We start from the raw sequence: 14,257 nt of genomic DNA on the forward strand, positions 1-14,257 counted from the left end.
ATCTAATATTTCATGGATGGTTCTTTCAGGCTGGCATTGCGTCAAGTTTGAGCTTTGACACATGTCTTCTTGCCTCCAGAAGAGGCAGGTCAAAGACCTCCTCCCTTTGTCCCATGAGTTCTTTGGTGCCCTTTTGACCTTACTCCTACCAGGGAGCTAAGTCAGCTACCTCTTTGTAGCATTAGTTTCCTGCTGGTTTAGCTCTATTAGCTGGCTAATGTTGGAATAAGATGCAGTGTAAGGGTGATAGTGAGGATAGATGTGTGGGAATGATATTAGGAGGTCTCTTGGCTGCCCTGTCTGCTCATAGCAAGTTGTATGATAGAGATCTCTCCCTTTGATATGTAGAGGAGTTGCACTGCACTACCAAATTTAACTCCAGTTCCAAATTTGGAGGTGATACACATGGTGGTATCAATCTGGAAAAGCTGGTCAGAGACTGAGGTATGAAACAGCAGAGGAGCAGAGCTGTCCCCAGCCTGGAGCACAAATTCAGACTTACATAAGAAGGTTCAATTTAGTCCAGAAGTGTTTTACTGATAACACATTTTAGATGAGCTGTGGAGCACTGAAAATTATGCAGCACAAGATAAGCAGAAGAAATGTGCTTCATTTCCATCTCTCTTGCACACAGGCTCACACACATACAACAAACTCCTTTCCTTCACAACATATTCTTTGCATTCTCTGTCTCTTTGACTTGTAAGTAACTTGTCTTTTGCAAGTCTAGTAGCTGTCAAAAGTGCTTTTTGCTGCTCAGCTACATTTTCTGATCAATGAGCTATTAGTGTGTTTAATTGCATAATTAGCCCAAGATCTAATCCTGCCATGCACATAAGTATTAGTCATACTTGTTTGAATCTATTTATGATAAAAACCAAAGGGAACTTTTGCAAAAAAAAGATGATTGACTTGTGCTTCAGAGACAGACTGATATACATTGATACTAGAATGAAGAGTTGCATTTATTAACATAATAATATTGAATGCATTAACTTAAACACTGCCTACTAAATATTACTTTAATACAGTAAATTTTGCATCTTTATTATCAGGTTCCCTTATCCAAGTCCCTTCAGTTGAGAGGGGAAAGCTTAGTAAAGTTCGCCTGGGCTCACTGTCTTTGAAGAAAGAAGGAGAAAGGCAGTGCTTCTTGTTTACAAAACATTTTTTAATTTGTACTAGAAGTTCAGGAGGAAAACTGCATCTTCTCAAGGTATGGACTTTACAATATGTTTAAGCTGCACAATAAAAACACATTTTGGTGAAATGTCAATATTATGTTATTTTATGGCTTTACACTGAGGTTTGCCTGTAAGGTTATAAACAGAAGTGGAGTGATAAACAGTTATTAACTGCTTTGTCCTTTGATTTCAAATAATGGAATTCAGCCAACATTATTACTAATTATGGGATTTTTCTAAAACCAGTTAATTCTAATAATCTGGGGGTTAGGAATAAGGCATTGATGTATCATATGAAGCAGTGAATAAATTCAGTGTATGTAGCACTGAATATAAGTCAGTTTTCAGTGCATAAATCAGCCAGTACAATCCTGCAGAACTGCCAAAGAACATTTTCGAGAACTCTAATAAAATTAGTTTTAAAAGTCAATTCTGTTTCCTGGACAGCACATTCTCTTAAACTGAAATGTCATCTAAGAACAATCTAGTTTTGCTTGCTTAGAAACAGGCTTTTATAGGGCTGGCTTGTGGATAAAGAGATGCTGGCAGCTTACAGAGTGGATTATGTTGAATAGAATTTTAATTTGACATTCTGGGAGGTTATTAAGACTGTTTATGGGCTTTCTCTCTTTGCACATCTTAAATAGTTCAAGTACTTTGCAAAATAATTAGACTATAACAGAACCTTTAAAAAACCTTGTATCTATTTCATTTAAATTCAGGAGAAGATGAAATTCTGTTTAACTTTTTTGGAACTTGTGTACAAGTCCATATGTGATGTGAATTACAGTGTGGTAAAACTGAAAGAAATGTTGTATGTTGTACTACTGGATTAAAAAAAAATTATATTTAATCTGTCTGGGTTTAGGTCTTGAAGAAAAAATGTGCATGATGAAATTGATATATCTTCCTAAGAGCTCTGAGTAATGTAAAATGTTAAAGTTGTATCAAAGTTTAAAAATAACTGTCATGACAAATGGGAACAAATGACGAAATTTGTGAAAATTGTTCTTTGTTTTCATAGACAGGAGGTGTTCTGTCGTTAATAGAGTGCACATTGATTGAGGAGACAGATGCCAGTGATGATGATTGTAAGTTAAATTCAGCTGTTTGTGATAATTATGGTTTCTAGTTTCCAAAAATTGCAACCTATTTTTTGTTTTTCACAAGAGCAAATTGATATGTTTTCTCCCTGCATGAAACCAGAGGAATACACTGTTAAATTGATTCAGTACAATGAATGTTTCAATAATGGACATGCTGGCTCAGGTAACGGTTTGTTATGTTATATTTGTTCGTGCTGTTGACATCGCACATCGGATTTTCAAGAGGACGGACTGAAGGAATGTGACAAATTATTTGCGGACATTTGTATATAGCTTCACCCATAGGATCTTGGAAAGAAAAAAAAGCCTCAAAACAAGCAGCAGATAATTGGATTTCTAAAATAAATGGGGGGTCGAATGAAATGGCAGAATTCATGGAAAGCTTTTGTCTTGGACTCCCTACAAGTCTGAACTGCGAGCTTGTTCAAATGGAATAACAAAACACAGGCTCAAGCTGATTTTATTGTGACTCATGTTGGTTTCCATCCTGCAGTTTTTCAGCTTTTGAACTTGAACTGTGGAAGTAGTTTCATTAATTTCAGTGATATTTCTAGTATGCTGAGGGTATATGAGCATAGAAGTGTTAGAAGTAATTTAGCCTTATTTGGTATCTTTAGAAAAATGTGCAGCAACTCCACTATTTTTGTATGTGAAAAACAAAATGAGTTTTTGGATCCCCAATTGGATTTGCTCTTTGTCTGGGTGATGTTTTAAAGCAACTTTTGTTTTAAATGAAACCATTTTTTATTTGTCTTGTACTCTGAAGTTTCACATTTTCTTTTTTTTTCCTCCTCTGGCTGTAAAGCAAAAGGTTCTGGACAGGTGTTTGGGCACCTTGATTTCAAACTTATAGTTGAACCTACGGATGCTCCTCCTTTTACTGTTGTCCTTTTAGCCCCATCACGACAGGAGAAAGCTGCGTGGACAAGTGATATCAGTCAGGTAGTTTAATGCATTCTTTGTCACGTGTGCACTGAGATCTTAGTTTATTCTGTATTTCTGAAAACCATTCCGAGACAGGGATGCTGATTTCTTGAGGGCTCATTTGCTGTGTTCTGTAGGAAAACCCCTTAGTGCTGCCTGTTTTCCTCAAAATTCTGTCTTTGCATTTGAGTCACCAGTGAAATGTGTTTCTCAATGACAGAGATGGGATATAAATTACAAAATTGTCCATGTACAAACATAATACTAATGGTAATCATTTTTATGTCTAGGAAGAGCCCATCCAGATATGTATTCTGATTTAAGAAGAAGGATAGTACTGGTTTGTTCATGACTTTCATACAAATCAAAAAACATCTGAGAGTCCTGAGAGTGAAAATTATGCCATATCACATCAATAATGTAGTGAGAAAATGAGATAAACTCTGTTTTCCACCAAAAAGAATACTAACAAACCATTATAAATATTGCTGAGCATTCTGACAGTTTGCAGGAACTGTCCATATTGTAAATGAAGAAAAAAGGTTTTTCAAAATATTTTAATGTCAGGAATATTTTTTTTGTGCGTTTAGTTAAAAACTAATGGCAAAATTTTATCCAAGTCTATCTGGGGAAAGAAGTTGAATGCACTGTCTGAACTTTCACCTAAGCAGATCTAAATTAAGGCTATTTTTGTGTGTGTGTGTGCATATGATCAACAAGTACATAGATCTGTCATAGTCCTGAATTCAAGTCCTATCCTCTATTAATTTAAAGAGTAATAATTGATTAGAGAAATATCAGTGTGGAATGTGTTGCATTTCTTAAGCTGCTGTCATTGCTGGCAACATCTCCAGATGAATCATTGTCATAATGAGTAGAAACTGCTTAAAAATAAGTATTCTGAGTTACTCTCTGCTGGAATAACATTTTTGAAAGAACAAAAATATGAAAATAAAAATCTCAATCTACATTATGAGCTGCAGCTCTCTGTCTTACAGAGATACCTGGTTGGAGAATTTTTGACAAAATAGATTTTCAATGAATTATGGTGTTCCATTGACATGTACAGTTATTGGAATTATTTTCTGGGGAAGAAAGATTGTTTAGGAATTGGCCTGAAACATGGGACATCCAGGAATAAGTCCATTCTTAACCTAAATTATAATAAATTAAAAAAGCCATCTGATATCATATTGGTGCTAAAGGGTTCCTTTGAAATATTTAAAATTAAAATGGGGAAATTACGTATTTTATTAGATGTATTTTTGTGGCTGCTTTTAGGCAACAGTTTGATCAAATCATATGGTCAGTTGTTACAGCTGGACTTTTCAAATAATCTTAAAACCTTGAATTTATATATAAATAAACCCACATATAGCTACATAGATCGTGGTTTAAATTTATAGCTGTGGAGATACAGCTCCATTTCCTTCTCTGGACACATCTGAACTATGTGAAAGAACACCACCTCCTAATTACTTGCCCAAAACATACATACAAGAATTTGCAGGGAATGGCTTGGACAACACTTTCACACTTCTGTTTCACAATAAGCATCACTTCAATTTGTATTTGCAAGTGTGTTTCTAGACACTGTTTATGTTTCCCTCTGGTCTTTTGCACAGAGTAAAGGGTAAGGTATTAGTGTACCCATTGCTGTACAAAGTATTTTGACTTGTGGTCTTGATTTTTTAAGCTTACATTCGTTCAGGAAACACTAGAGGTAATGAATTTTGCTCCCTTTCAAAGGAGCTTCAAAGGAAATATCAATTCCAACTCAAAATGCTTAATCATGTGGGAAAAAAAGGATTATGAGCTGAATACTTCAAGAGGCAGAGGCTGAAAAAGCATGTCCACTGTAATTCTTGCATCACTGCTTTTCATTTGTGAAAATACCTTGTCCCAGTCAGCCCATGTCCTGTAAAAGCTGTGCTTAGAGGAATATAAAAAGTGTGGAAATAAGTCTCCTTACCCTGTATTTTCATTTTAACAGTTCTTAATGCTTATTTTCACAGTGCATTGATAATATAAGATGCAATGGGTTAATGACAATAGTGTTTGAAGAAAACTCTAAAGTCACAGTGCCACATATGATCAAGTAAGTGCAACGTTTTCCCCCCCAGTGAACAAAATAGCTTGTTGTGTTTTTTTAATAAAAGTTTTAACAAAGAAAATGTGTTTTCAGAAAATAAAAGAGTTTAATTTATTTTTTCCCCAGTATTGTTGAATGGAATAAATTTTATATCCCAAAACATATGTTTTCAAATCCCTTTCTTGGAATGGTAGGGATCACTCAGAATGGTAAACTCCTAATTCATGGTGTTGGATCACAGCCTGGATTTTTCTGTTATTTGTGAAGTTGGCTTCAGTTATGCCTCAGATGAATGATTTTATTCTCAGATAGCTTTCCTCTGTCATACCACTCATAATTTTATTGAATATATTTTAAAATGCCTTGAGAATTTATGTGACTGAAGACAAGTGCCATTTTCCAAGGTATTTTGTTGTATTAGCCAAAGTTTATGTTTTCTTTTTTTCTGCTATTTCTGATAAAAAATTATTTTCTCTTGTAATTTTAAGTGATCACACTGAGGTAATTTTTCTTAAACCTGCCTCCTTCACCTTTAAATTCTTTCAGTTATTTATTGTAATAAATAATTTTTATTTCTAGAGAGCAATTTTCAGTACATGATTCCAAATTTTCAACAAAACTTTACCTCTCCAGTCTTCTATCTACCTCAATTTACATGAGTTTTGTCTACTGTTATCCAATATAAATATTAATGAATAAAACACAGGGATAGACAGATATCTATTTCCTTTCCTACTGTTATCTGTCACATCTCTTTGTTTCTCAAATGCCTCTTTTTTAGTTGTTTCCTCTCCTTTCTTTGTGCTTTGAAATGGGAAAGAGAAAACATCCATAAATAGACTGTTAGGGCACATACCTTTGATCCCTGGAAATAAGGCATTTTAAGGTCTTCAGGTTTATTCCAGGAAATCTCCAGTGTGTGTAAACACTTCTGTTACCTGCTAAGTCTTAAAAGTACATGACTACAGCACAATCTTAATCCCATTGTCAAGAGAATGAAATTTTAATTCTAAAAACCATACAGGATCTTAACAACAGACAAAACTTTGGCATTCTCTTTCTTAAATTTTACTTGTCTGATTTTCAGCACTGTGTTTCAGAGTCAAATGTCATTGAATGAAATAAAAAGACCTGCCCCATTTCTGAGGGCCTAACTTAAGAAAGAAGATATTTTATTGTTTCTTTTATGTAATACAGTGTAAAACTGTATAAAATACCTTGATATGTATTCTGAGAAAATGAAATAATTTTAATATAACAAGCATATTAAAAGATGCTTTACTTAGTATGCATCTTTTTTTTTTTTTACAAACTAAGCCTTCAGCTAGATAAAATTAAGCAAAATTGTATTTGAGGAAAAAAAAACATTCTGGGTAGGGTTATACAAATTATTTTTGTTTTGATGGCCAAGCAAAAATTGGTCCTTTTTTTCTTTCTCACTGAAACAAAGATTCTTCTTGGTTACTGCTTTGAAATTTGAGATCTTTCATGCTGTTCCCTCTTTATTCTTTTAAAACAAAAAGTAATTCTTGGAGCCTGAGGGCAGGTGTTAATTTGCAGGTGAGCCTTAAACTTAGCTAAGGGATTAATTTTGCTGCCTTCTGTTAGGATCCATTACTCTATTTTAGATAAAGCTTGATCCCGGCAGAAACGCATTGCAATCAGTTCACTATTATTCTACAGTGACATTCTACTAATATTGAACTACAGGCCATAGTAGCCTGAAAGAGACAAGAGGGGACCATTCTGCCCTCTGTTCCATTTCAGAAATTTATGCATCATTAATGGTTTCTTAGGCTTTGAATGTAAATTATTATCTACCAAAAATAAATTTTAAATTCTCTTAGTTATGGAAGCAGGTATCACCACGGATTAAGAGGTTTATTGCATTGATGAAATACAATAATATAAATATACTTGCCGCCTCTGTGTTGACAAGAGCAGATAAAGTCGTAGCGTTCCTTTGCCATAACCACTCATTGATAAAATGTTTTAAATTTGGGTTTTGTGTGTAGATCCGATGCTCGTCTTCATAGAGATGACATTGACATCTGCTTCAGCAAAACATTGAACTCGTGCAAAGTGCCCCAAATCCGCTACGCAAGCGTCGAGCGCCTCTTGGAACGACTGACAGACTTGAGGTTTCTGAGCATCGATTTCCTGAACACCTTCCTGCACACCTACCGCATATTCACTACGGCAGCTGTTGTCCTGGAAAAGCTCTCAGACATCTACAAACGGCCCTTCACCTCCATTCCAGTCAGGTAAGCAAGGGGGCTCCAACTTTATATCATACTTTTCCAAAAGAAATACCACGGTGTCATTTGTCATTTCCTTTGTGATTTTCTGCTTATTTATAAGAAGAAAGTTAAAAAAAGTTTTGAAGCAGAAACTTCTTCATTTGTAACAGCACATCAGTTTTTAGGTAAGTCTGTCTCAGTTTTTGTCTCTGAGGACTAAGTGTCACACAGATTTTGCAGTGCCATGCAGATTTGCACGAACTGTTTTCAGTTAAACTTGTTCTGTGTTTCTTGTTACCATGTGCTTATTTGTTTCTGTGTTTCTTACTCGCAGGTCTTTGGAGTTGTTCTTTGCCACCAATCAGAACAACAGAGGGGAGTACCTGGCTGACGGGAAGTCGCCACATCTCTGCCGCAAGTTCTCTTCTCCTCCTCCACTGTCACTCTCCAGGACTTCCTCACCTGCCAGAACCCGAAAGCTGTCCCTGACCTCACCCCTGAACTCAAGGATCGGTGCCCTTGACCTCTCTGCTTCATCTGTGGCCAGCAGTCCTACCTCAAACTACAGCCCGGCCACCTCCCCCCCACCTACGGGCAGCAAAGTGCCCCTGGACCTGAGCAAGGGGCTCTCGTCCCCAGAGCAGAGTCCAGGGTCCATCGAGGACAGCCTGGAGAACCCCCGCATGGACCTCTGCAACAAGCTGAGGAGGAGCATCCGCAGAGGTATTAAATACCCACAGAACACTGAGACCAGATATCCTGCCCTCTGGTTCTTCTCTAGTCAAGGCTGCAATGAGTTGTCTGATCCCACCGTTTGGTTGCTCCCTTCCAGAAATGGTAGTATGGCAAAATCATGGAATTATAGAATAGTCTGGGCTGGAAGGGACATACCACTCATCTAGTTCCAACCCCCCACACTTTGTCTGTTCTCACTTCAAGTGGAGTTTTAAGGAGAAAGGCGGAAGAAAATATTTGATGCCAGTTGTGTTTCTCGAGGTGAAAGATTTTTGAGTTATACCATTATTAGAAGTAAAAATATCAAGTTAAAAAGAAGGGATGTAAAGATCTTCAGCATGTTTGCACACACGGTTAGTTTTCCAGGGAGATTCTGTCACTAATCCAAATAAATAATTTATGTGGTGTGCTTGGAATACTGGTGACATTCACACCACCTGGTTGTTCTCCATCCAGAAGGTAGATCTAAAATAGATTAATTGCTCCTGTGCAAATGCCTCTTTCCTCTGTGGATTGTATAAGGCACCTTGGAACAAGTTTCACTTCCAGAGGGCTAAAGTTGGTTGAAATAAACCTCAGTGTATGCGTCTAGAATGGGATCATTGTATTTATAAATGGCAAAGCAAGAAAGTAGCTTCAATCTCATAGGAAGCATAAATGGGCATTATTTGTCCTTTAGGGATGGAGGAATGGTCTTTAGAATAGAAGCATAGAGAAATATTTTTCTATTGTTTCATTAAGTAGAAAATAACGCAATTAAAAAATGCTATTTTATTCCTAAAATTAATGTTCAAAAATGGTTGTACATAGCCTGATTTACAGTCTGAGAAATTTGATCTGTGAATATGAGCAAAATGTAGCCCAGTTTTAATTGCTGGTACTGTAACAACAAAAATTAATAAGAGGAAAGAAGAAAAGGATTACCAAACATAAACTAAGAAAAATATGATCAAAATGTTATATCTACTCCCTAATGATAAATTGAAACAAGTGCCCTGGTAACAAATTTGATGTTGCATTAGGAAGAGGGATTGTTTTTGCAGAATGTAGCCTATTGTTTAACAAAAAATCTTTTTTAACAGACAAGTGAGCCACCTTAGCATTACAGGAGTCTCTCTCTCTATAGGAGAGGCTTGTGTCATTGGAAAAATTTTGTGATTTTTGACCACAGGATGATTTACAAAACATCTGATTTACTGATGCCTGACAGGCATTTTTCCCCTCTCTGAGGGGAAAAAGGGTTCTAGCACAGGAGGAGGGTCAGGTTGGAAATCAGGAAAAGGTTCTCCCTCCCCTCCCAGAGGGTGGTCGGGCACTGGAACAGGCTTCCCAGGTCAGTCCCAAAGTATAGGCCCTGCATTAAAGTTAATCACAGACAGGTAACTGCAGTTGTAGGTGCATTGTTTTTTGCTAAACATTGTAGAGTGAACTGGTTAAGAACAGCTTGTTCTGGCCTCGTGTAAGCACTGGGCATTGTTGCAGAGTTATTCAGATTTTTCATTCTGGTCTGTCAAAGCTGGAGGGGTTACCTGGACAGCACGAGGAACATTTGGAAATGGCAAGGAGCTCATATAAATGCTAAATTGCTGTCTGAGCGGTGTCTTCCATTCCCTTGAGGATCTCCTGCTGAACAGCTTGCGCTCAGTTTGGAGGAGTTTGCATCTAGATAGCTATGTTCTGCGGGGGAGAGTCCTTTTGTCACCCAGCTGTATGCAGCATGAGGAAGATGAGTAAGTCTAAGAAAAATTCTCACAAGGGGAATGGAAATAGGTAATGCTGTTGCTCTGGTGCTACCAGAGTTCCAAGAAGACAACTATGACTTCCTCCAAATCCAGTACAACTGCACAAATCCTGTTCCACAGGACATGTTATTATGGTGATTGTTGTTCTCCCTGAATGTTGTCCATTTGCATGCTGGAATTCCTGCTTCTTCTCCCCCTTTCACACTTGCTTCCTTTCAAAGTTTTTATTTTTCCAAAGTTTTTGTTTATTTTTATATACACAATGCTCATGCTGCAGGCAGAGTTGTCATTCATATCAGAAGAAGGATATGTTTTATTGGCTTGTTTTCTCTCCTTTTGGAAGTAGCATTTCTTCCATTCCTTTTTTATTCTTCTGACAGAACAAATCCCCCATGGAGTAGTCTGCTCTCCAGTGCAGTTTGGCCGTTTTATTGGACAGATTTTGATTACACAGTTATCCAACAAGGATTATTTTTCCTAGCTCATACAAAATCTATGAGTTCAAGTATCCTTATGACATGTGCACATCACTGCATATTCTCCTATTTTTAAAACTGACACCTCGCTGGTTTTCACCTGGTTCTTTATTTATGAGATTTTACGTGTCTGTGTCATTGGTACAAAACTTTCCTGCTCCTTTAACTCTATTCAGAGGATAATTATGGCTGAGCTAATGGAAAAATTTCTTGGCAAGTTCAAGAAGCTGCACTGTTTAGAACAACTATAAACCCAAATTATGCATGATCACACCAGTATTGACATTTAATTCTCTTTTAAAGCAGCAGTTCTGGATTCTGTGTCAGTGGACAGGACTATCCCTGAGAGCACTTCAGTAGTGGACACCACAGAGCTTTCGCCATGCAGATCCCCTTCGACACCACGTCACCTCCGCTACCGCCAGCCAGGAGGTGAGAAACTGATGTGCCTCAGCTCTGTCAGTCACTTAAGAGAGTTAAATCACTGTGGCTGTAACCTTTCCAGGATATTAGAAAGCAGTAATAATATTTGAATAATCTGTTTTGCTTGTATTTTCTTTATTTCTCAGCTATTAATAATAATATTAAAAAAGCCATTAAAATGTGAAGTATGCCTGTTAAATTTGAGTATCAATAATGAGACTTGGAAGCTCAATGTTCTTAACTATCTCGAGCAGGATGTGCTTAGGTTCAGGACTAATACTGGATCAGTCCTGTTCTCACAGAACTCTCAAGACTTCGACAGATTTTTTTCAGCTACTAAGGGGGCATATTTTCGGCACCATCTGTAATCACGAAACACACAACAGCCATTGTTGTCAATGGGGAGTGACAGTGTCAATTTCTTTATATAACACTGAACATTTACAGATGGTGTCATATTATTCAATCCAAAATTTGAATAAAATGCTCAATTGAAGAGGAAAAAGCTAGAGGTGGAGCTCCTCAAATAGCTCTCACGTAGCTCTCTGAAATCATTAGCAGATCTGGGACCTGTGTCCATTTAAAATGCTGCCAGTTTCTGAGCCAAGTCTCTGGGCAGGTATTTTGTACCTGGGACTAAAACAAAACCAGAGCAGAGGCTTCTCACTTGTTAGTAAGTTGCTGAGACACTTTAGATTTAAATCAATAGCAATTTTCTGTGATTGAGCCTGTTTATGGCGAGATGGCAAGATTCTGGAGTTAGAAACTGTGGGCAACAGTGTTGTATTATGTGAGTACTAGTCAGAGACAATGTTTTCTACTCCCTCTGGAAAGAAGTTTGATGAATTCTGAAAAACTCTACTCATCCAGGGAAGCAATGAAAACACATGTGAATCTACTTGTCAGAAGCTGGTTAATATGCTTAGTTCTCTGACGTGACTTTTTGTTTAGGTTCCTTTTCTACTCTATTGTTTTTTTATTTTTGTTGTTGTTGGTTTTGTTTTGTGTGTGTGTTTTGTTCTTTTCTTTTTCTGTTTGGTTTAAATACTTGTTTCTCATCTCAGCAATGTCTTAGATATTGTTTCTATAGCAGCATTAATCATAGTGACCTGGAAAAAAAACTTAAACCACAAATATGATACTTTTATTGTCTTTAACATAAAGTCATCTGACAGTGAAAGCAGAAAGTGTTCATGAAGTATAAATGTTAATGAAGATTTTAAATCTTACTGTTCTTTAATGAAGAGTATGTGGAATTTAACTTTTCCCTGTCTTTTCCGTTTACAGTGCAAGCTGCTGATAACAGCCACTGCTCAGTTTCTCCTGCTTCTGCTTTTGCTATTGCTACGGCTGCAGCAGGGCACGGGAGCCCACCAGGTGAGAGAAGTGTGCTGTGTAAGAGACGTAACAGTGAGATACCTGGGTTCTCTAAAGCTAAAGATTTCTCAAGAACTTACCTGTTATGTTCTGAAGAATACATGCTCAGGTTGTATGGGGCTTGGAGCAACCTGGTCTAGTGGAACATGTCCCTGCCCATGGCAGTGGAGTTGGAATAAGATGATCTTTAGGGTCCTTTCCAACCCTATTAGTTGAATTCTTATAATTTGTCCTTAATATTTCTAGCACAGCCTACTACTGAAAGGTTAATATTTGGTGTATATGTGGTCTGCTAAACCTCTAGTTAGTATCTTCCTTGGTTTGTTTTTTTTTAATTCACTTACAATTTAAGATTTTTATTTTGAAAATGAGCATTTTTATGTCCAAGGTTGGTATATATAAGAGCAGTTTTACTTAACAAAATTATTTCAGGTGTGTACTGTATCTTCCTTGGAAAGCAGCTATGGTAGCCTACTGATTGGAGGTACTTAAAGCAACATAAAATACTTGATTTAAGTTTTGAATGTGTTTGCTGCCTTACTGTGTACCCTTTGACATACTGATATCTTCCACTAACCAAGTCCTGTCATGTTTCAAATAAAAAACTGCCTTAAAGTCTACAAAATCAATGTCACTTTGCCTTGACATGCTCAAACCCACAGTTCACTTTGATTATATGTGAAAAAGCACAATCTGATTGTAAATTCACACCTGTCTCTTTTCCATCGTAACCATTGGAATGACAAGAAACTGCTTTGAAGACCTCAGTCTCAAATTTACTCTTGAAATTCTGTGCAAGACAGTAAATCATCACCATAGATGTCAGTGGATTTTGTACTCACTGTGTCTGAAGTTGTGGTCATTGCTTGTTAAGTGAGAAAGCATCATGATAATTTCTGCAGAAGCATGGATTAGTGCTTTTGTTACTCCTGTGCACTTCCTGTGCTCTTTAGATTACAAGACAGTAATGTTCAGTTTTAGTAACTTTATCACAGAATCTCTGAGGTTGGAAAAGCCCTCACAGCCCATGGAGTCCACCCCGTGCCCAATCCCCACCATGTCCCACAGCCCAGAGCACTGAGTGCCATGACCAGTTGTTCCTTGGACACCTCCAGGGATGACGACTCCACCACCTTCCTGGCCAGCCTCTTCCAATGTCTAATCAGAAGAAATTCCTCCTAATATCCAACCTGAACCTCCTCTGGTACAGCTTGAGGCAGTTTCCTCTTGTCCTGTCCCTTGTTCCCTGGGAGCAGAGCCCAACCCCTCCCTGGCTCCACCCTCCTGTCAGGGAGTTGCAGAGAACAAGAAGGTCCCTCCTGAGCCTCCTTGTCTCTGGGCTGAGCCCCCTCCTCAGCTGCTCCTGGTGCTCCAGACCCTTTCCCAGCTCCGTTACCTTCCCTGGACATGCTCCAGTCCCTCAATGTGTTTCTTGTCTGAGGGGCTGTTACGACGCGCCCCAGGTAAAAGGGAGGGGGGTAACCCAGGTTTTATCAATAATTCCATTGGGGTGGATTAAAGTGAAAAGACACTAAATAATCGGTGTCTGAAAACATATACTGGCAAGGTTTATTTTAACAATTCTGTATCAACAGGTATGCTAGCATTTTGGGTGCTGTCATATAACAAGGCGAACCTTTTGGGGGAGGAGAAAAATGCATAGGGGAGAGAAAGACAGGGTAAGAGTAAGGGAGAGCAAGAAAAAAGAAAAGATGAGAGTGGTAAAAACGAATATAGTCGCTGCCCACTGGATCCAGCGATGTAAAAAGCAATGGTCTTGATCCGCAGGCAGTGGGGGGAGAAGAAAAAATACCCCCCAAACCCCCAAAGTCACCAGTCAATATCTATATCCTTTGCACCTCCCCCAAGGTGGGGAGTTGTTTTCATAGGGTGGTGTCCCCCTTTTTGGTGCGGAGTTCATGTGGAGGGTGTGGTAAACTCGGCTCTTCCTGCATGTG

At 37.9% G+C, this 14,257-nt stretch overlaps 1 protein-coding gene across 2 annotated transcripts in view; it reads left to right on the plus strand.

Annotated features, from left to right (window-relative positions):
* RASGRF2 (Ras protein specific guanine nucleotide releasing factor 2) overlaps nt 1-14,257 on the plus strand; it is a 123,906-nt gene that overhangs the window by 63,050 nt on the left and 46,599 nt on the right. For both annotated transcript variants that reach the window (XM_017806114.1, XM_017806113.1), the window contains exons 10-17: nt 1,056-1,216; nt 2,209-2,275; nt 3,096-3,232; nt 5,230-5,312; nt 7,322-7,570; nt 7,881-8,269; nt 10,803-10,931; nt 12,210-12,299. In XM_017806114.1, the coding sequence (XP_017661603.1) occupies nt 1,056-1,216; nt 2,209-2,275; nt 3,096-3,232; nt 5,230-5,312; nt 7,322-7,570; nt 7,881-8,269; nt 10,803-10,931; nt 12,210-12,299 (1,305 nt within the window). The remainder of the gene's footprint in view (nt 1-1,055; nt 1,217-2,208; nt 2,276-3,095; nt 3,233-5,229; nt 5,313-7,321; nt 7,571-7,880; nt 8,270-10,802; nt 10,932-12,209; nt 12,300-14,257) is intronic.

This window comes from Lepidothrix coronata, unplaced genomic scaffold (assembly GCF_001604755.1).
Source record: "Lepidothrix coronata isolate B3197 unplaced genomic scaffold, Lepidothrix_coronata-1.0 Scaffold14, whole genome shotgun sequence".
Lineage (NCBI taxonomy): Eukaryota > Metazoa > Chordata > Aves > Passeriformes > Pipridae > Lepidothrix > Lepidothrix coronata.